This window comes from Mustela nigripes, chromosome 12 (genome assembly GCF_022355385.1).
Source record: "Mustela nigripes isolate SB6536 chromosome 12, MUSNIG.SB6536, whole genome shotgun sequence".
Classification (NCBI taxonomy): Eukaryota; Metazoa; Chordata; class Mammalia; order Carnivora; family Mustelidae; genus Mustela; species Mustela nigripes.
In genome coordinates this window covers 78,328,366-78,354,585 of record NC_081568.1, presented here as the reverse complement: position 1 = coordinate 78,354,585, position 26,220 = coordinate 78,328,366, and the positions used below count along the sequence as shown (strand labels likewise).

Sequence of the window (26,220 nt, the reverse complement as noted above, 5' to 3'; positions counted from 1 at the left end):
GATATCCCAAAAGGGAATGGCAGTTCAGCCCAGATTCCCAGCCATGGCAGTAAAGTGAGTAAAGTGAGTTCCCTGGCTCAGCCTGGCATTGCTGATCTTGCTGTAGTAAACCCCTTGGACAATGAGGATGATGGAGGTCTGGCTAAAGGGCAGGGATCCACGACAACCTCTCAAAGATGCAGCCCCTCCAAGGGACACTAGCCACCCACGCAGTCTCAGTCTCACTCCTATGAACTAGTTCACCTCTCACACGACCATTCTTCTATTCTCTTTTCCTAGGTGACTTCAGCTCTTTTAGGGCATTCCGTGACCACTCTCTGTTCCCATCTTTCTTAGACCAACAGTCCTCTCCTCATCTAAATCTTCTTGGAAGGCATATACCACCCCAAGGGAAACAGTTGACTTGCTTGCTCTACCCCACTCTAAGTACTCAGGAAAGATCAATCCCAGAACTCTGTGCTCCTCTTCCTTGAGCCTACTGAGCTCCCTTCTGCCCACCCACTGGGGACCAGGGCAAACATCTGCTGCTGGCTTAACCTCTGAGTCCCTGTGCCTGCACACCAGACCTGGTCAGTACTTTCCCTTTCTCTGCCCAGGCACAGAGGAAGGCAGAAGATAGCCTTGACATCGGGATTCCTGGGAGTCTGGAGAAAGAGACACTGTATCCAAGCTCAGAGTCACCGACGCTTTAGCTCTTACCTTCCAAAGCCTGAAATGTTTCCATTCACTGCCTTCATTCTCACTCATCTCTATCTTGACCTGTTTCTGCCCTTAAGGAGGTTGAGAATGGAAGAGGGAGTGGGGAAGGAAGACCTTTGCCTCTGGAGCCAGAGCTGCAGGCCCAGAGATACACCCTCTTCTAGTTCTCAAGAACCCGAGAGTTGGCATTGTCTTTGCCCCACTGGGCTCAGGCTACAGCAATCCTTTGAATTTGCTCTGTCCCCTCAGTGACAGATTAAGGGGACAAAGAGAGAGGCACAGACACAGATAGAGGTACAGAGAAAGAAAAGGCAGAGAGATGGACACACAGAGAGGAACCATTAGAAGATTCAGAATGAAGAAAGAAATGTATTCAAAGGAAGACAGAAAAACAAATAAGAAAAGAGACAGAAATAATAGAAACAGAGAAACAGATATGAGAGGTGCGTGGTAGAGAGAGACAGAGACAAAGAGAAAGTGAGAGAGCCAGGGAGAAAGAGGGAAGGGGGGTAAACCCAGGGTTCAGAGTTGTCACCCACCCCCAAAGGGTTAAACCAGCCTGGGTCTCAGGAGAGAGCTGGGTCTCCCTCTCTGCAGCTCAGCCCTGACACTCTTAACTCAGGTATCCTTAATGTGAAGTCACTAAACTTGGATGGGAAAAAATATTATATTATTTTCACTAATCTCTAGCTGAAATTTAGCATTTCTTTCAATTATGACAGTAGCCACAAACCAGTCGTATTAGCCATAATTATGGCTTTGCCACCAATAAAAATCACTTATATTTTTGTATCCTATTACAGTATTGCAGATATTTTGAAATATCATTTATGCTCCTCACAGCTTCAAAATTATGTGAGGTATCAACCCATTGCTAGATTTTATTTAAAGCATTAATAAAGAAGCACATATATTACGGTATCACATTAAAATAGTTTTACAACTGTATTACAATATAATTGGTTTCCTTTGTAATCCTACATATTTCATTTTATGCATTTTAAAGCATTATTCTGAGACTGGGTACCTAGGTTCTACCAGAGCCACAGTGGAACTTGACCCACAAAAGATTCAGAACTCCTGCATTTAGCTCCTGATCAGGACCCCCCAAAACCTATCCCTCCAAAATCCCTGTGCCCCATAGTAATATACCCGATTCCTTTCTTTTGTGCAGTTACAGGGAAATGTGGGAGAGGAAGGGAGCCAGAGGCTGGGAGAGGGATGGAGAGAGTGAAGGAAGGAAGATTGGGAGGAAGCATCCCAGACCCCTGTGCAGTAGAAGGAAAGTTCATCAAGGGCACAGGAGGGACTCTTGAGTCAAGGTCAGCTGTCAGAGGAGTCCCATTATTTTCCAGGAATGGGCCTACCTTAGGATCTCTACTGAGTTTGGTCACTGGCTGGAGACAGCCCTGTGGGATGCTGGCTTTAAACCAGGAGAGAATGGATTTCAGAGAGAAGCAGCTGAGGCCTTTTTCATTGAGGTCAATTTTCAGTCTTTAGAGTAGGAGGTGGGTGAAGAGCATTCTCCTGGCCCCACAGTTGCCCATCCAGAAAAATGTCTCCTTATCTGCAAAATGGAGGTGATAAAATCCCCTATCTTAAGAGTTGTGAGAATTAATGGAAACTTGCAACGCGGTATTTGCACAGGGCCTGGGACAGAGTCTGCTCTCTGTCAGTGGTAGCCATTACCATGGCCATTTTAGTGATTAATTATTATTATCACTCTCTTTCTCAGAGAGAAGAGCTCCAGGAGGCTGAAGATGGCACATCCTCTCCAAGCTGGAGCAGCTGGGAGAGGTGGGGACCACTTGCCACACTCCCTTTACCTTCTGCTGAGGCAGGGGTCTTCCCCTAGCTACTGACAGCTCCTGTGTCTGCTGACTCACAGCCAACTTCCTCTCATACAAACAGGAAAACACAGCCAGACAACGGTGCTCGCCTCCTCCCCCCTAACCCCAGAGCTAAGCCAGTCCAGCTGTGAGGGGGAAGTGCCTCAGGTTCTGGGGGACAGACTCCAAGGCTGGGGCTCCAAGCAAGATTTGGGAAGAGGAGAGGATCCATTTCTCTTCAGACAACAAAGCCCCCCACCCCCACCCCGATTACTGTAAGAGAAGGAGAAGGGGTTTCTCCCAAGGAAGAAAAGAGTGCTTACTGGGTCACTGTGTTTGCAAGGCACCAGGCTTGTCCTCAAAAGGGCAGTCCCAAGCCCTGGTTTGGGAGTAGAGTGTGGCCTTGCTGTCGTTCACCTCTGAGAAGAGACTTAGGCATGCATGGCCCTTGGGGAGAGAGAAGCGGATGGGGACTCCTCGGCTGGGCATCTGCCCCTATCCCCCACCTCAAATCGCTGGGTTGCCACTGAAGGAGTCCCCAGCTTGGCAGCCTATGGCTCTCGGAATCTTCTGGATGCTTGCTCCCGTACTCCCATTAACAGGGTGCCAGGGTCCAGCCACCGTGCTGGGCGTGGGAGACGGCCTGCCACTCTGGGGTCTTAGGGCCAACCCCTCGGCCTCCTTTTTTGGCACGACGGGGAGGGAACAGCAGATGGGACGCAAAGCCGTGCTCCACACAGCGCCCTCCTTTTTGCGCTGGTTCTACCCCTGTCCCACCTCCATTCTGGGCTCTGCCCCTCTGTCCCTGTCTCTAAGCCTGTCTTGGCCTCCAGCCCTGTTCCGGTCCCTTTCTCGGCCCCTGAGAGAGAGAGCTGGGCAGGCCCCGAGATAAGCGCCGCGGTTGGGTAAGGAGGCCGGACCTTTTGAAGGCCGGCGCTTGCACAAGGAGCGGTGGGGGGCCCGGGGAGGGAACCGGCCGGCGGGGCGGGGCCCGGCCCGTCGAGGGAGGGCTGAGGGGAGGCGGGGCCGGCGCGGCGCGGCCCGAGACTCGGACGGCGCAACAGGCACTGGGAGCAGACGGCGGCCGCGTAGTGAGGTGAGGACCCCCGCGTCCACGGGCCCCTGCTTCCCAGACTCCTCCCCGTCCCCTCCTCGAGGGCTCCCTCCGCGCCGGCGGCCCTCCCCTGCCCCCTCCCCGCCGCGACCCGCCCCTCCCTCCGGTGGCCCGGCCTCTGCCCCCTCCCTCTTTGCCCCCTCCCCTGTCTCAGTCCGCACAGCCCGGTGCTGCCCGGCCCGCCCCCGCCACTGCTGCCCCAGCGCACCTCTCGGTTCCCGGTCCCGTGCCCTCGGATGGGTCTGAGTCACTGGGAAACTGGGCTCTGAGTCAGGCCCTAACAAGCTTGGGGATGGGGCCCGACCGCAGAGAGGCAGAGAGGCCAGAACTGATGCTGGGAGCGACAGGCCGTCCTAGTCAGGACTCCACAGAGAGCAACAGGGAGGGAGCCTAACAGGCAGAGGCGGAGAGACAGAAGCCTGGATTCACGTACATCTAAAGGTCTAGTTACAATTGGAGACTGAGGCAAGGAGAGGCTTAATGATACAGAGCAAAAGAAGGAGAGGAACGAAGATGGATTTAGGTAGAAGTGGGGACAGATGTAGTGCTGTAGAGACAGGGACAGGCAGAGAGAACACTTCAGGGAGACAGAATTTGAGTCGAGTCCAGAGAATAGACCAGGGTCAGGGGCAGTTTGGCAGAATGGGACAGAGCCTCAGAGACCTGAGCTCAAGGGCAGGTGCAGGGAACGGGAAGGTTCTGGAGAGGAAGACTTGGAGAAAGCAGAGGCAGACGGATGTCATTTCGCACTTCTGAGTCCCTACAGGAGGGTGCTCACATGTGCATACACATGTGTGAACATGTTGCAGGTTGGTGGAGAGGGAAGACCCTGGAGTACCCCTGGCTTCCTGTCTGCCTCTCTCTGACCCCATTCTCCACCCTAGCTTCACTCCAAGTGGTCTCTGCCTCGGGCCAGGACCCTACTTGCTGGGGGACTTAGGGCTCTCTGGGCAGCCTGACCAAGGCAGACAGGATGTGGGGGCGGCCAGGGCCGGAGGGACAGGAAGGAAGTCTGAGCAGAGACAATAGGTGGAAGGGGAGGAGGAACTGGGAATGACCAGGTTTAGGATGGCCGAGAGCCTGGACCTCGGTTCTGGAAACCAGGGGGAGTGGGAGCTGCACCTCCTTCCTCCTTCCTTCTGCCATGCTACAGCTGCCCCTGTCCCCACTTATACCACATCATGGGGCCCCTCCTCCCCACCGTCCCACTTCATTTTGCCCTGCAGGCTTCTCTCCTCTTGCCCTGTGCTTACCTGGTTGAGTGTGCAGGCAAGCAGAGGCAGACCTAGGTGGGGCAGGAGCTTGGAGGTCAACACTTCCACCAGCTCCTTGTGAGCCTGGGGCAAGCCTCTTCCCTTCTCTGGGCCTCAGTGTCCTCACCTGCACACAAAGGACTTCTCCTATAATAAGAAAGCCCCGTCTGATTTCTGGGATGGCTCTTCCTCCAGATTGCCGGCCACTGGTTATTTTTCTTTGGAGGAAGACTGAAGTCTGGTACCCACCCCGTCCAGACCTCAGACTTTGGGACAGGGAGGGGGAATCTCAACCTGAGCCCTCCCTTCACCCTGCCGCTCCCCCCAGCAATGGCCTGAGCCCCCATGGCTGCCCCTCAGGACCTGGACATCGCTGTGTGGCTGGCCACGGTGCACCTGGAGCAGTATGCAGACACGTTCCGGAGGCATGGCCTGGCCACGGCAGCTGCAGCCCGGGGCCTGGGCCACGACGAGCTGAGGCAGTTGGGCATCAACGCCACAGGGCACCGGAAACGCATTCTGCGCCTGCTGCAGGCAGGTGCTGCAGAGAGCTCCCTGGATCCCCAGTCGGACAGTGCCATGGAGCCATCCCCTAGCCTAGCGCCCCAAGCCCAGCCCCCCAAGCCTGTGCCTAAGCCCAGGACGGTATTTGGTGGGCTTAGTGGCCCTACTGCCACCCAAAGGCCTGGAGTGAGCCCAGCCCTCTGGAGACCCGAAGTGTCCAGGAGCCCAGAGTCCAGCCCCAAGTCCCCGCTTCTCCCCACCTCCTCCTCTGAGCAAATTTCAGCCTTGAATACTATGGAGATGATGCCCAACGCCATCTACTTTGGCCTGGACTTAAGAGGCGGGGCCCAGACAGCTCAGGACATGTGAGTGGGGTTGGCTTCCTTGGGAGCCAGTGCTGGGTGGGGGCCGGGAGGAGCAGGACATGAGGGCTAGTCCTGTCTCCTCTCTCCCTTAATGATCACTAAGACCTCTTCCCTCAGGGCCCCAGATAGCTCCCAGGCAGCTGCCCCTACCCCTGCCCTCAGGCCCACAGCAGGCACAGGTAGGTGGGTTAGCATGGATTTGGGGGAGAGGAACAAGGCCCTTCAGGACTGCACACACTCCCATCTGACCTCTTCCCTGTCTCCCCCATTCCTCTCCCTGCCAGTACACATCATGGACCCTGGCTGCCTGTACTATGGTGTCCAGCCTGTGGGCGCCCCAGGGCCCGCGGACAGGAGAGAAGGCAGAGATGTCTGTCAGGACAGGGCTGAACAAAGGTGAGTGGTCAGTAGGGTGGTGATGGCAGGAAGAGGGATGCTTGAGGAGCAGTTGGCGGTGGCTGTGTACCCATTATTCATTAAGTGTGTGTTGCGTGTCCACTGTGTGCCAGCCGGGTACTCTAGATACAGCAGGATTAGGAAAGACCCAGTCTCCTCCTCAGGCAGCTTATGATTCAGTGGGCCAGACAGGAAAGGAAGCAAGCAGACAAACAAATGAATATATGACTTAAAATAGGGAGAAGTGGTTTTCATGCTTTTGTTGTTATATTTTTGTTTTTTAAGATTTTATTTATTTATTTGATGGAGAGATAGCGAGAGAGGGAGCACAATAGGAAGTGGAGAGAGAGGGAGACGTAGGCCTCCCATAGAGCAGAGAGCCTGATGCGGCTCAATCCCAGGACCCCAGGATCATGACCTGTGCCAAAGGCAGATGCTCAATGACTGAGCCAACCAGGTACCCCTTCATGCTTTTACTTAAGGCATCTTTACTGAGCACATACTGCATGCGAGATATTGTAGATACTTGGGATAGATCAGAAATCCCAGCCCCTGTGGGCAGATAGTCAAATAAAAATAGAAACAAAAAGTAAGTTATTTCATATGTTAAAAGATGGTGAATGCGATGGAAAAAAATAGAGCTGGGTAAGAAGGCCGGGATGGACTGAGGGGGATACACCCTGCAGTTCTTCATTAAGAATTGCCAGAGTACGGGCGCCTGGGTGGCTCAGTGGGTTAAGTCTCTGCCTCAGGTCAGGTCATGATCTCAGTATTCTGGGATCAAGCCCCTGGGATCGGGCTGTCTGCTCAGAACCTGCTTCCCCCTCTCTCTCTGCCTGCCTCTCTGCCTACTTGTGATCTCTCTCTCTGTCAAATAAATAAATAAAATCTTAAAAAAAAAAAAAAAGAATTGCCAGATTGTTATTTGAGCAAAATGAAGAGGGTGAAAGAGTTAGTTGTGATAGTATCTGGGAGAAGAGTGTCCCAAGGCAGGGGACAGTGGCCAGAATAGAGACTTTCAGGGGGACCCAAGAATGGTGACAAAGCCAGCAGGGCTGGGGCAGAGTGGCCAGAGCAGGAAAAAGATGATGACACAGAGGTCAAAGGGGCCAAAGGTAGGACCTTGTAAGGACTTTCGCTTTGACTCAAAGTGAAAGGGAAGCCTTTGGGAGGGTTTTGCCTTACATTTTAAGAACCCCTCTGGTCGCTGTGTTGGGAATGGTCTGTAGGGGGCAAAAGCAGAAGCAGAGAGACCAAAGTGAGGAGGTGGCTCCCGTAATCTAGGTGACACTTCCAGCGAGTGTCACAGTAGTGAAGATGGTGAGAAGTGGCTAGATTTGGGTTATATTTTGAAGGCAAACTGTCCTAAGGAGTTGGGGTGTGAGGAAAAAGAGCAGTCAAGAATTGCTTCAGAGGTTTCAGACTGAGCCTACCCTGTCCAGCGTGGTAGCCACTAGCCACATGTGATTACTGAATACATGAAATGCGGCTAGTCTGGAGTAAGATGCATTGGAACTCTACAACTACCAAATTTCAGAGACTTAGTATGAACAAAGTAATACTGTGTGTGTGTGTAACAGAAGTAGACATAAATGATCTTACTTTTTATACAGATGATATAATAAAATGTTAATATTTTGGGTATGTTGGATTAAATAAAATATATTATTACAATTATTTTCACTTGTTTCTTTTTATTTTTTAATGTGGCTGCTAGAAAATCGAAAATCACTTGTGTGGTTCTCACATTGAGTTCTGTTGGATAGCGCCATTTGAGCAACTGAAAGTTCCTGGGATTGCTCTACTCTGAAATGGGGAAGACGGTGTACGAAGCCAGGGGTTGGGAGGAAATCAGGAGTTCCATTTTGGGCGTGCTGAATTTGAGGTATATGTTACAAGCCTGAGAAGAGATAACAAATAGGCCCTTGGATATCCAAGTCTGGAGTTCAGGGGAGAGGTCTGAACTGGAGATCTAGATTTGTGGGTTGTCAGCCTCTAGGTCAGTGTATGTAGCTGTGAGTGCATGTCGCTAGAGCAGAGGGCCAAGATCAGAGTCCTGGCACACTCCATTATCAAGAGGTTTGGGAGAAGAGGAAGAACCAGCAAAACAGACTGAAAAGGAATGGCTGGTGAAGGAAAAGGAAAACTGGGAGAATGTGGCATCCTAGGAGCTAAGGGAAGAAAGGAAGAGGGGGAGGTCGCTGGTATCCAATGCTGCCGAGATCAAGGAAGATGAGGACTGAGAATTGGCCTCTGGCATTGACAACATGGAGGTCACTGAGGACCTTGATAAGGGGTAGAGGTGAAAGCTGCCTCAGAATGGTCTCAGGAGGTAACAGAAGAAGTTGGAATGTATAAACAACATTTTTGAGGAGTTTTTCTGCAGAGAAGGGCAGAGTTGAGTGGTTGTCGATAGTGGAAATGAAGCCAGGAAATGATTTTTGTACGATGGACTGTTATATATGTTTATAGGTGGACTGGGAGAGAGGGATCTGGGAGGGAGGGAAAATTAGCTGCTGTAGGGGACAGAAAGGGGAGAAAGTCTGGAGCAATGTCCTTGCGTAGGTGAGAGGACAGTGCTCAGAGGAGGGACTGGCTTCAGACAGGGATGTTTATGATGGTGGCAGAAGAAATGCAAAGTATGTGTGAACTTGGTAAATTTGACACTGGGAATCTGTGGGGTTCTTGTCTGATTGCTTCAATTTCTCAGTGAAGTAGAAAACAAAGAGGGTAGAGAGGTGGTTCTCAACCTTAGCTGTGCTATAGCTGGGGGAACTTTCAGAGCTAGAAATGCCTGGGCCCCACTCCCAGATCAAACTCAGGGGTCTAGTAGGGGGCCCACATACCTGTATTTTAAGGTTTTGCAAGTGATTTTGTGCTACTGAGGTAAGGACTACTGGAAAGTGACAGAATAATAGAGGACTTTCTGGGAAGATGGTGTAAGCAAAGACCTAAAAGATGGGGAAAAGCAGACTGGGGACGCATGTTCTAGGCAGAGGCAGCCGCATGTGCAAAGATTCTGAAAGAGAAGAGAATGTGGCTGAACGGTAGAAAGCAAAGGCTAGGGTGATGCAACAAGAGGGCAGGGGATTGGCCGAGGGTCTCATTGTACAAGATCTTGCAGCCTGTGGTGAGGAATTTGGATTTATCCTAATTGCAAATGGGAAGTTATTGCAGGATTTCATGCAGGAGGGAGTGAAATGATGTCACTTGCATTTTTAAAAGAGCATTCTGGGGCTGGTAGAAAAACAGGTGTTGGAGGGAGGCCCTGAGAGGAAGCAAGTGACCAGTCAGGTAGTTCACAGCACCCTACTGAGAATCGGCCAGAACTTGGTCCAGGGAGGGAAGGTCAATCCCTTTTTGGAGAAAGGACTGAGAAGACTTCTTGATCAGATACCAGCATCTGTGACAGAGAGTGAGATATGCAGCCCTTCCCCACGTTTTCTACCAAGTAATACTAATGGCAGAGGAGAGGGACTGAAATTGCTCTAACCAAAAATCTAAGTGTGCTCAGGGAAGAAACTCTAGGCTAATCTTTTGCATTCCCAAACTCCGTATTTCCAGGACCTGCCAGGCATCGTACGAAGCACCGCAGGTGAGGATGGCCGGGGAACTGGGTCTAACGTGTGTTTCTCTGTCTTGCCCCATATTAAGGCTCAGCCGGCAGGATCTGGAGGCACGGGAGGATGCGGGCTATGCCAGCCTTGAGCTGCCTGGGGATTCCAACCTCTCATTGCCCACCCTGGACGTGGAAACCAACGATGACCTCATTTCACCCTATGCCAGCTTCTCCTCCACAGCAGACCGCCCCTCACCCCTTCTCAGTGGCTGGCTAGACAAGCTCTCCCCTCAGGGGTGGGCTGCTAGGAAGGGAAAAGGAGGGAGGGGAGGGAGGAGAGGGAAGGGTGAGGCTGGGGTGGGGTGGGGGTCAGGTCTCCAGTGCTCCCAGACCCTAGGAGCCCCCCAGGATACAGCCTCCACCGCTCACTCATCTTGGCCCCTCCTGTCCCCAGAAACTACGTTTTCCAGAGGCGCTTTGTGCAGTTCAACGGAAGGAGTCTCATGTACTTCGGCAGTGACAAGGTCAGGGTCTGGCGAGAGGCTGGGTCGGGGCTAGGAAAAGGGTGGGGGCTGAGGACAGGAGGATGGGGAGCCCGTGATGCGGGGGTACAATATGACTGATGTCAGCATCTAAAGTAGCTAACCTAGCGGCCGTATCCCACTGCCTGTGACATGAGTGCTGACCTCATTAAAAAAGTGGGTGCCGACTCCCAGGTCAGCACACATGGCTGAGTTTCTGTCCCTCTGTGTCCCTGGACTGTCTCTGTAGGATCCCTTCCCCAAGGGGGTGATCCCTCTCACTGCCATCGAGATGACCCGCAGCAGCAAGGACAACAAGTTCCAGGTCATCACTGGCCAGAGGGTATTTGTGTTTCGCACAGAGAGCGAGGGTGAGAATCGGGGCCTGCTGTGTGCCCCCCGGGTTGGGGCAAGAAGGCCGTGTGAGGACACGGCCTGCTGGCTCACCGGCCTCTCTGTCCCCTACCAGCCCAGCGGGACACATGGTGTTCCACTCTGCAATCCTGCCTGAGGGAGCAGCGCCTCCTGGGCAACCCCCGGCCCCCTCAGCCACCCCGACCCCTCCGCACAGGCATGCTGGAGCTTCGAGGACACAAGGCCAAGGTTTTTGCTGCTTTGAGCCCTGGAGAGCTGGCGCTGTACAAGAGTGAGCAGGTCAGAAGGGCCGGGCCGGGGCCAAGGAGCCTGGCCTAATCCATTCTGGCACCTCACTGTCCCTGCTCCAATGCTGCACCTTCCCCCCCATCCCCACCAGGCTTTTTCTTCGGGCATCGGGATCTGCTTCATTGAACTGCAAGGCTGCAGTGTCCGGGAGACCAAGAGCCGCAGCTTTGATCTGCTCACCCCACATCGCTGCTTCAGGTGGGGCCCAGACTGGCAGGAGGCAGGGCTGGGGGAGAGACTTGGGCAGGCGGCACAGGGTGGGCAGAGGACTGAGGCCTCTTCAGTAGGATGTCAGTGGGTGTGCTCTCACAGGAGTCCAGTGAACAGGGTCAAGGTCTCAGGAGGGTCTAGACTGGCCCAGCTGTGGCCAGTGGTGGCTCCTGCAGGAATGGCCAGTGGGATGGGACAGGTTGGAGGGGGTCTCCATGCCCACAGACTGGCTGTCCACCCCTCAGCTTCACAGCCGAGTCTGGGGGGGCTCGGCAGAGCTGGGCGGCCGCTCTGCAGGAAGCAGTAACCGAGACCCTGTCTGACTACGAGGTGGCTGAGAAAATCTGGTCCAATCGGGCAAACCGGCACTGTGCGGACTGTGGGGCCTCCCGCCCAGACTGGGCTGCTGTCAACCTGGGGGTGGTCATCTGCAAGCAGTGCGCAGGTGAGGGCTGGGGCCTTTGGCTGAAACAGTGGTGGGGGGCCTAGGTCGGGGGCCTCTAAGCATCCGTGCCACATACCCTCCATACCCTAACAGGTCAGCACCGGGCCCTGGGTTCTGGGATCTCCAAGGTACAGAGCCTGAAGCTGGACACAAGTGTTTGGAGTAATGAAATAGTGCAGGTGAGGAGTCTGAAGAGGGAGAAAGTGGGGAAGAGGGAAGAAGAGCATCCCAAAAAGGCCTTGGGCCCAGCTTGGGGGCAGAAATGTCTGAGACCCTTGAGTTCCTCTTACTTGCCTCTGCCCCTTGTCATCCTGCAGTTGTTCATTGTCCTGGGAAATGATCGTGCCAACCGCTTCTGGGCAGGGGCACTACCCCTAGGTGAGGGGCTGCATCCAGACACAAGCCCCGGCCCCCGGGGAGAGTTCATCTCTCGGAAGTACCGCCTGGGTCTCTACCGGAAGCCCCACCCTCAGTATCCAGATCATAGTCAGCTTCTCCAGGTAGGAGCTGATGGGGAGGAGGGTAGTCTCTAAGTTAAAATGCCTAGACTTGGGGTGGTAGGGGCTGTTTTTGATGACTGGATGACTGTCCCCATGCTCTCAGGTTGGGTCTTGGCACTGACAGAGGCCCTTCCCCCCTGCAGGCACTGTGTGCCGCTGTGGCAGGACCCAACCTGCTGAAGAACATGACCCAGCTCCTCTGTGTTGAGGCCTCTGAGGGCGAGGAGCCCTGGTCCCCCGCAGCCCTCGATGGCAGCTTCCCCGGTCTCCAGCTCCCAGGTAATTCCCACAAGGGTCCCCTTTTTCACCCTCCAAGAATTCTCAGCCCTGACCTGTGCCTTGATTGTTCCAGGAAGCCCCAAATATCCTCTTCCTCAGGCCATCACAATAGCCCAGTCTGGGCAGTTTCCCAAACTTCTAGATCCCCTAAGGTCTATTTCCTGATGTCATGCAATGCCCAATGGTGGCCACTGCCTGGGGTGGATTTGGACATTTGAGGTGTTAGTGCTGGTCTACCCCTGACAAGGTGAATCCATAAGCGAGGTCTCATCTCCCTGGGAGAAGTCTGATGATAGAAGTGGTCATCTAAAGAGGCTTTCCTCCAGTGGTTAGGGCAGAGGGGCTGAGACACTTACAGGATGGTCCACGCTCAGAGGCCCCTACCCCTGGGCTGAGTGGCTGGTGGGCTCACTGGTGGGGACAAGAATGGGCAAGGGCTGGAGTCTCACTTCCTGTTACCCTCTTTTCTAATGTGGGAGGTGAGGAGTCTGGCTCCACTGGGCTTGACTTGGCCATGCTGCCAGTGGAATCAGGTCCCACTGTCTTCCTCAATCTGATCCTTTTCCCCAGGGGGCTCAGGCCATCACCTGAACTGACAACTTCTTCCCCTTGCAGACCCTTCCCCTGGTGTATACAATGAGGTGGTGGTGCCCGCCACTTACAGCAGCTTCCTGTACTGTGGTCCCATCAGCAACAAAGCTGGACCACCACCTCCTCGCAGGGGCCGGGATGGTGAGAGGGGAGCCGAGGGTGGGAGGAGATGGGGCAGAAACTGGGATGAGCAAAAGTGTACCACAGAGGGCTGGGAAGGGCAAGCAGGGCCACGTCCTGGCATGGGCTGGGTGCTGGGAATAACAGGGGGACCATACTCAGTGGCAGCACTGGGTGAGAGCTGAGAGCCTGTGCTGTGAAGTCAGACTGCCTGGGCCAAATCATATTTCTGCTACCTCCTTTTTGTGTGCTTTGGGCAAGCTACTCAAACTCTGGGCCTCAGTTTCCCCATGGGCAAAAGAGAATTGAAAGTGATGCCTACCTCATAGAATTGTGAAGATCACATGAGATCATACGTAGGCAGAGGGTATGGCATGATTGTCTGGCAAATGGGAATTATTATAGTAGGGACAGAGGGGCTTTGCCTGTTGACCATCAGCCTCCTTCGTAGCTCCCCCCAGACTATGGTGTGTGCTGAGAGCGGCTCTGGAAATGTTTGCATCGGAAAGCAGCCCTGAACCCCTCAGCCTCATCCAGCCCCAGGATGTTGTATGTTTGGGTGTGAGTCCCCCACCCACAGACCCAGGTGACCTCGACAGGTAACTGCACCCGGCGCTCCCTGCACCCCCACTTTGGCCTTCCCGATCCTGAGCCTGCCAGCCCCGTATTGGTCCCCTTTCTCCTCCTTGACCTCACTTTCTCTCTAGATTCCCCTTTTCCTTTGAGCTCATTCTAACCGGGGGAAGGATCCAGCATTTTGGCACAGATGGAGCTGACAGTCTGGAGGCCTGGACCAGTGCTGTGGGCAAGGTGAGCCAGCCAAGAACCCTCCCCGACAGTTCGTGGTTTTCCTGTCCCCAGCTGCCCCCATTCTGCCCTCTCTTGTTCCTATAACCACTCCCACCACTGTCCATTGACAACTAAGATTAACTGCTGTGCTATGACCAGTGTGAGGTTCTATCCACTCAATATCTCATTTAACTCTCAGAGCAACCCTCAGATGAAAGGATTATCAATATTTGACGTATAGGGAAACAGAGTCACTGAGGTTATGAAGTCACTTGGTCAAGGTCACAGAGCTAGGAGGCAGCAGAGCCCAACATCGAAAATAGACCTCTGTCTCCAAAGGTCATGGCCCAAACCTGACTGTGCAGGGCCTCTGCCCAAGGAAAGGCTGCCTCTAACTCCTTCTTCCCCCTCCCTCAAATTCTTCCAGTCCAGAGGGAAGGCTGCATTTACATGCCCAGCATCTCCATTCCCAGGCAAGCCAGTCTCTCTGTCTTGCACCCTCTCTCTGGAGTTAAACATTCACACCCTAGAATCAGACATGCTGGGATCTGAGTCCTTCAACTTTCAGCCTCATGAGCTTTTCTACAGGGATAGAGTGGGTATACAAGACATACCCCTCGGGGTCGAGGATTAAGTAACATGTGAGGCCCTTGCTGCCTGGCGCACACAGGCCCTCCATCTGTGGGTGATGAGGATGCCAGTCGCTCCCATCCCTACCCAGTTTCTCTCTCAGCCCTGCTCTACCCTCAGCTCGTCACACTGCCTCCCGACAGCCTGGCAGAAGGCTGTGTGCCCTGGCGGGATTGCACTTCCTCCTTAATCCCTTGTGGCTGCCACTGCACCACCTCTGCCAGTCTTCTGAGCAGCCACACTGTGGGGTGCCTAGTGACTTCCCATTACCAAAGCCCAAGGGCCTCCTCCTGGCCTTACCTGGTCGGCTCTGCAGCCCGTGACACTCCTCTGTGGGAAATGCTCACCTGCTCTCTGGCCTCTGACCCCACTCTCCCCCACTCTGCTTAGAGGAATAGAACTCCTGCCAGCCAAGAAGTGGTCTGTGTGTCCTTTCAGGGCTGTGTCATGGCCCTTGTGGCCTCCAGGCTATCTCCTCTGATTGTCAGCTGCACTTCCAAAAACGTAGCTCATCCTTAAAGGCCGTGCTACCCAAAGCGCAGTCTGCAGCCTGGGACACCGCACTGGCTCATTCTTTGTCATGGCCTCTGGCAGAATAAGAACAGAACTTGAGAGGGAGCGTTCCGAATCTTTCTTAGCAGTGGAACAAAGTGATTTTAGGTGTAGAATCTAATTTCTTAAAGTGGGGGCTTATATTTTACATTTCTTTTTTCATTTCACTTTGCTAGTAGTTCTTTCTTTCTTCTTCTTTTTTTTTTCTTTTTTCAAATGAAAGTTCTGGTTAGTAACAGATTGGAATTTTGAACAATAACAACAAAAAGAAGAACCCCGTGTTCCTTCCCCACAGGTGGTTGGGAAAGCACTCCTTCGGGACCACCTCAGACCCTTGTTTCTCTATGAAGCCTCTCTGGCCCCTTAGGATGCTGGGATTTCCCAGGGCATTGTGACTCTTCAGTTATAGCATTTTGGCTCCCTATTCCTTCTGGCCCCAATACCCTGCAAAGGACAGGATGATGCCCTGTGTTCACTAGAGCAAATTAAATTGAACTGAATTTCTTTCCTTTCTCCATCCATCTCCTGTCTCCTTGGGTCTTTTTTCTGCTCTCTCCAATCCCTTTTCATTCCTCTCTTTCTTTTGCTTTCTCTTCATATCATTCCCTATCCTTCTCACTCTTATTTCTCTCCCCTACGTCTTGTCTCTTTCCTCACCCTCTTTGTTCCCCATGTCCTCCTCTTGCCTCACAGTGGTTCTCCCCGCTGAGCTGCCACCAGCTGTTGGGCCCCGGGCTGCTGCGGCTGGGCCGCCTGTGGCTGCGCTCTCCCACCCATTCAGCCTTGGCCCCTGGCCTCTGGCTGTCAGGGTTCGGACTTCTTCGTGGTGATCTCCTCTTCCTGTGTCCAGCATCGGGCCCTGGCCCTCCAGCCCCTGAGGACATGGTGCATCTGCGGCGGCTACAGGAAATCAGTGAGCAGGGGTGGGGACGGGGATGAAAGGTGGCCGTGGAGTAGGGGGCAGTGAACATTCATCTGTTTGGGGTCACTATGGGAAAGAGCAGAACATAGTGGATTCGGGCATAAGCTCTGGAGTCAGACTGCCCAGATACAGAACCCCATCTCCATCACTTCCTAGCTATGTGACCTTGGACAAGTTACTTAACCTTTATGTGCCTTAGTCTCCGCATCTTTACAATGGGCACAATACAAGAGTTGTTAAGTTTCAAATAAAGCAATGCATTTAAAACACTTACCAAAGAGCCTGGCAGAAGGCATCTTATTAGTGTTTAATAAGTGTTATATGTTTTTAATGTTACTGTTAGTATTACTTGGAGTTGCTTGCTGGTTGGGGACTAGGAGAGGAGACTGGATACTTTCACTTCTTCCTCAAAGAGGAACAGTGTGGGATAATATCGGAGGGCTTTAGAGAAAAGAGACCTGAGTTCAAGCCTAGATTTTCCATTTTATAACAAGTAAAGAGACAAGAAACTTAATGTCTCTGAGCTTTAATGTGTCACCTGTAAAATAGGATTTAATGCAACATTCTTTGAAGACTCCTAGTCTGGCATCAAGATACCTTGAATACTTAGTGACTTATTGGTCAAGAAGATGAAGAAATTTTGATGATAATGTCTGATGATTCTTCTCCAGGTGTGGTTTCAGCAGCTGACACCCCAGACAAGAAGGAGCATTTGGTCCTGGTAGAGACAGGAAGGTAAGTGTTACCCCTATCCTTGACCCCACATCCCTTTCTCAAGAGCCCAGCCCCAACCCTCTACCCTGGTCTGCTGGACCATGCCCACTTCCTCAAATTTGCCTGCCTACTGGGCACCTGGGTGGTTCAGTCCGTTGGGAGTCTGACTTGAGCTTGTGTCTTGGTCTTGGGGTCCTGGAATTGAGCCATGCGTGGGGTCTCTGTACTCTACAGGGATCCACTTGTCCCTCTCCCTCTGCCCCCCCGTCCCCCGCATGTGCATGCTCTCTTTCTCCCTCTCTCTCAAATAAATAGATTAAATCTTTTTTTTTTTTTAAAGAGGAAAACCTTAAAAAAAAAAAAGAAAAGAAAAGAAAATTTCACTTTCAGGGACCCCATCTGGTTTGAATGTTGCTGCCCCCTGCTGGTGGCTCTGGGAGGTCTGGTCCTTGTGATCCCGGGCCTCTTAGTTTAAAGGACCCTCTGGAGCTGGCTCTGACTCAGGCATCTCTGGTCTCAGGACCCTGTATCTGCAGGGGGAGGGCCGGCTGGATTTCTCAGCATGGAACACAGCCATTGAGGGGGCAGCTGGTGGGGGCGGCACAGCACTGCAGGAGCAGCAGATGAGCCGGGGTGACATCCCCATCATTGTGGATGCCTGCATCAGTTTTGTCACCCAACATGGTGAGTGGGTACTGGCCAATACTGAGCCAGCAGGGGATGGGGGACATGGGCACAGCCAGAGGGTGTGGTCTGCCTGTAAGAGCTTTGTCTCCAGAGACTACAGCCTAACAGCAATCCACTGTATCTCTTTTGGCAAGCTGCTTTACCTGCCTGAGCCTCAGCTCCCCCATCCGTAGAATGGGGCTACTAACAGTCCTCATTTTCTAGTATAGCTGTGATAGTAAGATAACATATGGAAAGCTTTTAGTGCAGCACCTGGCAGCTAGTCAGTGTTCTAAGGTAGTTGTTGGTGGGGGCATGGGTGTGAAGGAAGAGGAGCACTGAAATAGGACTAGAGGGCCATGTAACAAAGAGAGGGCAGCTACAAGGCAAGAGCCAAGCTGTGCAGCAAAACACTTGAAGGTCTGAGCAGAATTAGTCCATGCAGGAGTTTTTCCAGGCATAAAGGATCAGCTCTGAAAGTGGTTCCCAGAATTCTTTGTGACTTTTTGACCTTTGCCTTTTTTCTCCTGCCCAAGGAAGGACTAAGTAGAATCTAGCTTCTTAGCAAACCTCCTTTTTAGAAGTCTGGACTCTTGAGAAGGAAAATTCATAGAAAACCAAGAAAGGCAGTAAAGGGCAAAAAAGGCACATCTATGAACTACAAATAGCAGGGAGAGTGGAGAGTTGGTGGCTAGAGACATTCTCCATACCTTGGCAGTAGCCTCAGGCAGTGACTTCCCCACTCCCTAGATCCTGTTGTCTCTCAGTCTCCCTCATGTTCAAAAGAAGAATATGGGTGTTCATACCCACACTGCCGTTCTTCATTCAGCAGATGCTTACTGAGCGGCTCCCGTGTGCCAGACACTGGAGATATAGCAGTGAAGAGGGAAGGTTCTGGAAGCTCAGGGACTAGTGCGAGAGATGGGTGATAAGTAAGAGAAATACAGTCAGTGCTCATTATTCACGGTAGTTTTGTTCTACGAAGTTACTGCAAACACTGAATTAGTGAATCCTAAATCATTGCCCCAGTGGAAATACAGAGTCAGGTTCCTGGGAATCTCTGGTTACCTTTAATCAAATGATCAACACGTAAAACTCGTTTGAAGTGTGTTTCTGTTTAAAGACACTTTATTTAACATATACTTGTGATCTGTTAACTTTGAACTCATAGCCAGCAGCAGTGTAACTCACACAGGGGCAAAGCTTATCTGATTCACATATTCTCTCCATAAGGCACACACAGCCTTCCTGCGCTTAGCAACACTACACAGCCCTTCAGCACTTCACTTGGGGGCCATTTTAAATAGTGAAACCAACCAAAAAAAGCAGAAGAATGCAAAAAATGTGATTCTATATATATACCTTGAAAACTACACTTGTTTACCATATGAGAGCTTAGCTGGGAATATATCCAACAGGCAAATCAAATTCTTCTCCACTCGGTGCATGTTCACAAATGACTGGAAAAGTGCACTAAGTATTGATATGGGGGTTACAATAAATTTTAGCAAGTAGATGAATTCACAATGTGGAATTTGTGAATAGGGAGGATCAACTGTAATGTAATTTGGGAGTGCTATCTCAGAATCAAAACAGTGAGGAGACAGAGAGCGATGGAGGCTAGGTGGAATGTCATGGTTAGGGAAGAACCTTCTGAGCAGGACTTAAGCAGGGTCTTGAGAATCAATATCCTGGAGGCAGACTTCCTCCTCTCTGGGCCCCTTACCCCAATAATGATACAGCATGTCAGTGGCGGGTGGGAGGATCACAGATACTGGATACTGGGTGGGTAGTTGGGTCTCTGGGCAGTGGTGAGCAGAGATGCTCAGTGGGTGAGTGGAGATGCTGGCTGTTCTCAGGGCTCCAGCTGGAGGGCATATACCGGAAAGGAGGTGCCCGTGCCCGTAGCCTTCGGCTCCTGGCTGAATTCCGGCGGGATGCCCGGTCAGTGAAGCTCCGGCCAGGAGAGCACTTTGTGGAAGATGTCACTGATACACTCAAACGCTTCTTTCGAGAGCTCGATGACCCTGTGACCTCTGCACGGCTGTTGCCTCGCTGGAGGGAGGCTGCTGGTACTCCCAAGATCCCTAAGAACTCCTCGCAGGCGACCAAGGGGTGACCTGGAACTCCACCCGCCCCCATCAAATCCCTGAGGCTCTTTTGTGGGATTTGGCAGCCTTCTTCCCCATTGCTCCCCTCCCTCATTCTCACTCCCCAGGATCACTCAGGGACACAGCTTAGGTCAAGGTGGGAAGAGGGCAGAGAGACATCCATTCTGGGGTTGTTTCTCTAAAATTCCCTCCTTGCTCCCTTCCCTGATCCTCTCCACCACCACCCCCAACTCCATCCCAGAGCTACCCCAGAAGAATCAGCGCCTGGAGAAATACAAAGAAGTAATTGGCTGCTTGCCCCAGGTCAACCGCCGCACGCTTGCTACCCTCATTGGGCATCTCTATCGGTCAGTATGGCCAGACCCCCTGCAGGCTCCTCACTGACCCTTTATCACCGCTGTCCGACTCCTTCCACCACCCTACTCCCACTGCCTCACATTTATTCATTAAGTGAAAGTGTCAGTTAAGTGAACTGCAAACAGTTAAGTGAAAGTGTCATAGCACAAAGGTTCTGAGTGTGGACTTTTTGGGGTCAAGCAGATCTAGGCTGTACTCTGGCTCCACCATTCTAGTGTGTGACTTTGGGTAAGTTATTTGCACTTTCTAAGCCTTAGTTTCCTCATTTATAAAAGTAAGATGGCGGGATGCCTGGGTGGCTCAGTTGGTTGGGCAGCTGCCTTCGGCTCAGGTCATGATCCCGGCATCCTGGGATCGAGTCCCACATTGGGCTCCTTGCTCGGCAGGGAGCCTGCTTCTCCCTCTGTCTCTGCCTACCATTCTGTCTGCCTGTGCTTGCTCTCTCTCCCTCTCTCTCTCTGACAAATAAATAAAATCTTAAAAAAAAAAAAAAAGGAAGATGGCATAATGCATAGTGTCCACCTCCTAGATGATGGGAGTTAAATGAGATAATCCTTATAAAAATCTTACTACATCTCCTGGCATGTAGGTAGTAAGCATTCAGAAATGGTGAGCAACCAATGTTATTTTGTTCTATTATTCATACCAGGCAAAGAGCTGGAGGTAGGAGACACAAAGAACAATAAGATGCAGATCTACCTTGATCAGCCTATTGGGGAGACAGGTCTTTAAGGGATTCCAAGGTGAACCCTGGCTGTGTTGTACGGATTACTCTCTATTACAGGGATAGGCCAACTATGGTGCATGCGCTATATCCATCCAACTGTCTGTTTTTCTAAGTAAAGTTTTGTACAGTTTCTGGGCCACTTTGTTGGTTAAGCACCTGACTCTTGATTTCAGCTCAGGTCATGATATCAGGGACGTGAGATTGAGCTCTGCATCGGACTCCCTGCTCAAGGGGGAGTCTGCTTGAGATTCTCTCTCTCTTCATCTCCCTCTGCCCCTCCCCACTGTGCGCTAGCTCTCTCTCTCAAATAAGTAAACAAATCCTTAAAATAAATAAAGTCTTGTACACAAAGTGTGAAGGCACACCCATTCACTCATGTAGTGTCTGTAGCCTCTCGTTCTACAACAGTGGAACTGACAAACTGGACCAAAGAATGTATGACCCACAAGCCTAAAATATTTACTATATGTCCCTTTCCAAAAAAAGTTTGTTGCCCCATACCAGAGTTATAATCACCCATTCCTCACCTGTCTCTGCCTTACACTGGGATCTCCTTGAGGCCAGTGTTGTGTCTTTCAACTGCATCCCAAGTGTTTAGCCCAGGACTTAGCATACTGACTCTAAGGATTTCCTGAATGAATGGCTGCATGGGCAAACAGGTGAGCTCAAGCTGCATCCCTTATGACCCGTGTTGCACCGCTCTGCAGGGTACAAAAGTGTGCCGCTCTAAACCAGATGTGCACGCGGAACCTGGCCCTGCTGTTCGCACCCAGTGTGTTCCAGACGGACGGGCGGGGGGAGCATGAGGTGCGGGTGCTGCAGGAACTCATCGACGGCTACGTCTCTGTCTTTGATGTAAGCTCTCCTTACCCCTGACTACAGTCCTTTTTCCTGGAATCTGGATCCTCGGCCCCCGCAAAACCCCCAGCCCAGAGCTCTAAGGCCCTCTGCATCAAGAATCACCTCCCATTGGCCTGGACCCCTCCATCCCATAACCTTACTCCAAGTGCCCTTGCCCCCTTGGTTTTTAGCTCTTCTTGCCTCTAATGCTCTCATACAGGTCTTCTGGTCTTACAAACTCTTCCTGTTTCCCTCTTTTCCTAGCACCCTGCCCCCTCACCCCTCAGTCCCCCCCAACCCGGCCTCCTCCCTCCCGCCCCCACCTGTCCCACAATACACATGCTCCTTTTTGGCTCTTCCACAGATTGACTCTGACCAGGTAGCTCAGATTGACTTGGAGGTCAGTCTTATCACCACCTGGAAAGATGTACAGGTAACCTGTCCTGCCCTTAGACTCATGAGTGGGACGGAAGGGGCTTTCAAGATAGGAAGGTGCCATTCTGCTGCTGGACATTGGCCCTCAGCTTTCTGAGACACAGGGGAAATCCAAGAAAGGGAGTGCTTTGGGGAGAGGGGTTTGGTTTAGGATTGGCTCTATTTATTCCACCATGAGGATCCTTCATTGCAAAATGATGGCAGCATACTTGGGTTCCGCCTGTAAGAGATCCAAGGAAGAGTTAGCTGAGGTAGACAAAGTGGTGAGCATAACAGCAGTAAATACGATAGCAAACAGCTAAGCACTTATCTTCCAAGCACCTGTGATCTTGCCGTAGCGTCACACAACTCCATGAGGCAGACAATACCATTTTTTTCAAATAAAGAAACAGGAGCCTTGAGGGTCCCTTATTCAAAGTCCTACTGTATCGAATGTCAGAGTTGGAACCCAGAGACCTTAGACCTGTCCTTCTAAGCATATGCTGCACTGCCTTGGGAAGTACCCACACAGCCTGAAGATGCTGTTCTACCTCTCCTTGGGTTCTCCCTTTTAAGGGCCTGAGCCACACTGGGGATGAGGGGTAGGAGGAGGAGACTTTTGTGCCCAGGGCGGCAGGGGTGGGTAGGTGGAGATAAGAGCTTAGGAGGCAACAGAGGGAGTCCTCTGATCTTGATTTTTTACATCCTCTTCTGTCCTCCTGACTTCATTATGCCTTCCTCTCAGCTGTCCCAGGCTGGAGACCTCATCATGGAGGTTTATATAGAACAGCAGCTTCCAGACAACTGTGTCACCCTGAAGGTCAGTCCTGAGGGGACAGGAGGGGAGATGAGAGGATTGGGGGGGGGGCTGGGTCAGTGGACTGACCGGCATGGGTCCTCTGCTCTTGCTCTGACCCCAGGTGTCTCCAACACTGACTGCTGAGGAGCTAACCAACCAGGTATTGGAGATGCGCGGGACAGAGGCTGGGATGGACTTGTGGATGACGTTTGAGATCCGTGAGCACGGGGAACTCGGTGAGCCTGCCATGCGTGTGTGCTTGCATGTGTGATGGGGGGTCAAAGTTACCAATGCTTTCTGGGTTACCAAATACAGTGACACTGTCCTTGTGCACATGCAGGGACATTCCCCACTGTTGACCACTCCCTCTTTCTCAGTACTCTCTTTTTTCTTGACTTGTGTGGACCCCACAAGTCCTAGGTTTCCCTTCTTCCCCAAAGAAGGCTTTTCTTCCTCCTTTGCCTACATTCCGAATATTGGAAGGACCCAGAATTCAACCCCAGACCTTTTCCTTTCCCTATCTTCATTTCTCCTTGGATGACTCATCCATTCCAGTGGCTTTAAATGCTGATGATAAGCTGGATTCTCTGGATCATGACCGGAGCTGAAATCAAGACTTGGATGCCTAACCGACTGAGCCACGCAAGCACCCCAAGCATCTCTAATTTTTTTTTTAAGATTTTATTTATTTATTTGACAGAGAGATCACAAGTAGGCAGAGAGGCAGGCAGAGAGAGAGAGGGGGAAGCAGGCTCCCCGCTAAGTAGAGAGCCCGTTGCGGGGCTCAATCCCAGGACCCTGAGATCATGACCTGAGCCGAAGGCAGAGGCTTAACCCACTAAGCCACCCAGGTGCCCCCCAAGCATGTCTAATTTTAAACATGCGAGACTGAACTCAATTCCCAGTTGAGTTAGGTGAAAAGATGACCTTTTCACCTAACAAAAAGCCTAGGCCATTTCCTAGTTTTCCCCAACTCAGTCAGTGGCCCCTCTATTCACCCAGTTATCAAGACCAGAAACCTGATTGTCCTCCCTTTCCTTCAACTTCCCACCTAATCCAACCAACGAGTCCTGCTGATTCTATTAGAATCTGTTGCTTCTACCCATTTCCGCCATTACCACCAGCCAGGGTGAAGTCACCACTAGCTTTCTGCACCCAACATTAACCACTAACCCCAGAAAAGGAATAGCTGGCCTGCATTTCCGTCTTGCCTCCCAACATTCCATTTTCCACACAGTGGTCAACATGCATTTCAAACATAAATCAGATCATGCCATTACCTTCCAATGGCTTCCCACTGAACTTCAAATAGAATTCAAATTCCTTATTATGGTCCACAGACCCTGACTGTCTGGCCCTTGCCTATTTCTCGGACCTCATCTCACATAATTCATTCTTGGTGCTTGAGCCATGCCAGCTGTTTTTCAAACACATCTTTCTTGACAAAGAGCCTTTATTCTGGAGCGGCGTCCTGCCTGAAATCTTCTTCCCCTGATTTTAGCATGGTTTGTTCTTCTTCCTCCTCCAGGTCCCAATCTCAGCTTCAAATGCCCCCTTCTCCAAGACCTTGCCCGGTCATCACTCTGTCCCAGTAGCTGTCCTCCTCCTCTCTCTCAGCTTCTTATTGTTTCTTTCAAAGCATTTAATTATTTGCAAATTTTTGGTCTACTTACCTGTATACTGTCTGCTCACTCACTTTGCTGCTGTGGGTTCTGTGCTAACCATTATATCCCTAGGGCCAGCAATGCCTGGCAGAGGGCTGGCTCTTAAATAAATACCTGTGGCTGGGCTGTGGAATGGACACACGAAAGTGACTGGTGGAAAGGAGCTGGAGGTCCAGGGCATGGATGGATATTCTGGTTGATACCTGCTCCTACTTTACTCCTCAGAGCGGCCACTTCACCCCAAGGAGAGGGTCCTAGAGCAGGCCCTTCAATGGTGCCAGCTGCCAGAACCCTGTTCGGCCTCCTTGCTCTTGAGAAAAGTCTCCTTGGCCCAGGCTGGCTGCCTCTTCACAGGTGAACCTCCTCCTTCAGCCCAGCACCCCCACCCCCACGCCTCTCCCCCAGGACCCTCCTATGAGTATCATCTGTTCGTGCCTAGGTATCCGGCGCGAGAGCCCGAGGGTGGGTCTGTTGCGGTGTCGGGAGGAGCCGCCCCGTTTACTAGGCAACCGCTTCCAGGAGAGGTTCTTTCTGCTGCGCGGCCGCTGCTTGCTGCTGCTCAAGGAAAAGAAGGTGAGGTGCTGGGGGGAGCGGGGATGGATGCTGGAAGCCCCTGAGGAGCAGCTATGCCTGCATCAACCTTCTTGCTCCATAGCCTGTGTGCTTATCCATCTCAGTGCTGCCCTGGTTCTTTGACCTCTGTGATCCTGTGAGCACATAACCCCAGTGCTTCCATGACTTCTTGACCTGACTGACTGTAATCCTTCTCTCACCTCTTGACCTCACTGACTGCCTTCTTGTTCTCAGAGCTCTAAACCAGAACGAGAGTGGCCCTTGGAAGGTTCCAAAGTCTACCTGGGAATCCGAAAGAAGTTTAAGCCTCCAACACCGTGAGTTTTCTTCCCCAGCCCACATTTCTAGGACCTTCCTGCCATCACTCTTCCGGCATTTCTCTTTCTTTCTTTCTTTTTTTTTTTTTTTTAAGATTTTATTTATTTGACAGAAATCACAAGTAGGCAGAGAGACAAAGGGGGAGGCAGGCTCCCCGCCAAACAGAGAGCCCGATGCAGGGCTTGATCCCAGGACCCTGGGATGATGACCTGAGCTGAAGGCAGAGGCTTTAGCCCACTGAGCCGCCCAGATGCCCCCCTCTTCTGGCCTTTCTAATTGCCCATCTCTTTTGTCTTTTGGCTCCTAGGTGGGGCTTCACACTGATACTGGAGAAGATGCAGCTGTGAGTACCTCTCGGCCTGGCTTCTACCCTGGCCCAGCCCTGCACCCTGTCCTCTTCCTCTCTACTTTTTCTATTCTCCATTGCTATAGCTACAACCCCTCCTCTCCAGCTAATTCCCCTCTGACCATCCCCAGATACCTGTCCTGCACTAATGAGGATGAGATGTGGGACTGGACCACCAGCATCCTCAAAGCCCAGGTGAGGGGATGAAAAAAGCTGAGGGTGAGGTCAGAGGTCCTAGCTGTAGTCCCACGCCCACTGTGCAACTCCTTACTCTCCCTGCAGCACGATGACCAGCAGCCAGTGGTCTTACGACGCCATTCCTCCTCTGACCTTGCCCGTCAGAAGTTTGGCACCATGCCTTTGCTGCCCATCAGAGGAGATGACAGTGGGGCCACCCTCCTCTCTGCCAACCAGACCCTGGTGAGGTCCCCCTGGCCTGCTGCTATGCCCTCCTGAATCCTGCCTGTGTCCTTGCTGCCCTGCAGGTGGGAGTGGTGTGCCTGCCTGTCTGGTGCCTGCCTCTGCCTTCTCTGTGTCCCCATACCCCACCCTTGCCTTCTGTTGCCAGACCTCACTGTGTCTCTGTGTCTCTCCCTCCCCTCATCCCCATCCCACCTGTGCCCAGAGGCGACTTCACAACCGGAGGACCCTGTCCATGTTCTTTGTGAGTACTGTACCTGTCTCAGCTTTGTGCCCCTCGGCCCTGTGTTCCTCTGTGCTGCCTGAATCCATGTGCCCTCTGTATTTGTT

General features: G+C 52.0%; 1 protein-coding gene and 1 long non-coding RNA gene across 4 annotated transcripts in view; one reads left to right on the top strand and one right to left on the bottom strand.

Annotated features, from left to right (window-relative positions):
• The first annotated feature begins 3,544 nt into the window (after positions 1 to 3,544).
• Positions 3,545 to 26,220, top strand: part of ARAP3 (ArfGAP with RhoGAP domain, ankyrin repeat and PH domain 3) — a 24,180-nt gene continuing 1,504 nt past the window's right edge. Inside the window, exons 1-32 of one of the 3 annotated variants that reach the window (XM_059417785.1) lie at positions 3,545 to 3,624; positions 5,256 to 5,764; positions 5,882 to 5,943; positions 6,049 to 6,160; positions 9,815 to 10,015; positions 10,174 to 10,243; positions 10,491 to 10,611; positions 10,710 to 10,894; positions 10,995 to 11,101; positions 11,359 to 11,558; positions 11,652 to 11,737; positions 11,876 to 12,058; positions 12,202 to 12,337; positions 12,953 to 13,069; positions 13,500 to 13,647; positions 13,756 to 13,858; positions 15,713 to 15,932; positions 16,613 to 16,676; positions 17,176 to 17,339; positions 19,181 to 19,393; positions 19,674 to 19,779; positions 21,224 to 21,371; positions 21,721 to 21,789; positions 22,516 to 22,590; positions 22,691 to 22,805; positions 24,459 to 24,587; positions 24,673 to 24,806; positions 25,041 to 25,123; positions 25,432 to 25,467; positions 25,602 to 25,665; positions 25,753 to 25,890; positions 26,096 to 26,134. In XM_059417785.1, the coding sequence (XP_059273768.1) occupies positions 5,475 to 5,764; positions 5,882 to 5,943; positions 6,049 to 6,160; positions 9,815 to 10,015; positions 10,174 to 10,243; positions 10,491 to 10,611; positions 10,710 to 10,894; positions 10,995 to 11,101; positions 11,359 to 11,558; positions 11,652 to 11,737; positions 11,876 to 12,058; positions 12,202 to 12,337; positions 12,953 to 13,069; positions 13,500 to 13,647; positions 13,756 to 13,858; positions 15,713 to 15,932; positions 16,613 to 16,676; positions 17,176 to 17,339; positions 19,181 to 19,393; positions 19,674 to 19,779; positions 21,224 to 21,371; positions 21,721 to 21,789; positions 22,516 to 22,590; positions 22,691 to 22,805; positions 24,459 to 24,587; positions 24,673 to 24,806; positions 25,041 to 25,123; positions 25,432 to 25,467; positions 25,602 to 25,665; positions 25,753 to 25,890; positions 26,096 to 26,134 (3,918 nt within the window). In that variant the 5' untranslated portion in view covers positions 3,545 to 3,624; positions 5,256 to 5,474. Of the gene's footprint in view, positions 3,625 to 5,223; positions 5,765 to 5,881; positions 5,944 to 6,048; positions 6,161 to 9,814; positions 10,016 to 10,173; positions 10,244 to 10,490; positions 10,612 to 10,709; positions 10,895 to 10,994; positions 11,102 to 11,358; positions 11,559 to 11,651; positions 11,738 to 11,875; positions 12,059 to 12,201; positions 12,338 to 12,952; positions 13,070 to 13,499; positions 13,648 to 13,755; positions 13,859 to 15,712; positions 15,933 to 16,612; positions 16,677 to 17,175; positions 17,340 to 19,180; positions 19,394 to 19,673; positions 19,780 to 21,223; positions 21,372 to 21,720; positions 21,790 to 22,515; positions 22,591 to 22,690; positions 22,806 to 24,458; positions 24,588 to 24,672; positions 24,807 to 25,040; positions 25,124 to 25,431; positions 25,468 to 25,601; positions 25,666 to 25,752; positions 25,891 to 26,095; positions 26,135 to 26,220 lie in introns of all 3 variants that reach the window. The other 2 variants (XM_059417783.1, XM_059417784.1) reach the window with 2 other exon arrangements.
• LOC132028612 (uncharacterized) overlaps positions 21,933 to 26,220 on the bottom strand; it is an 8,177-nt gene continuing 3,889 nt past the window's right edge. Inside the window, exon 4 of the long non-coding RNA XR_009407478.1 lies at positions 21,933 to 22,011. This is a non-coding gene — a long non-coding RNA (uncharacterized LOC132028612). The remainder of the gene's footprint in view (positions 22,012 to 26,220) is intronic.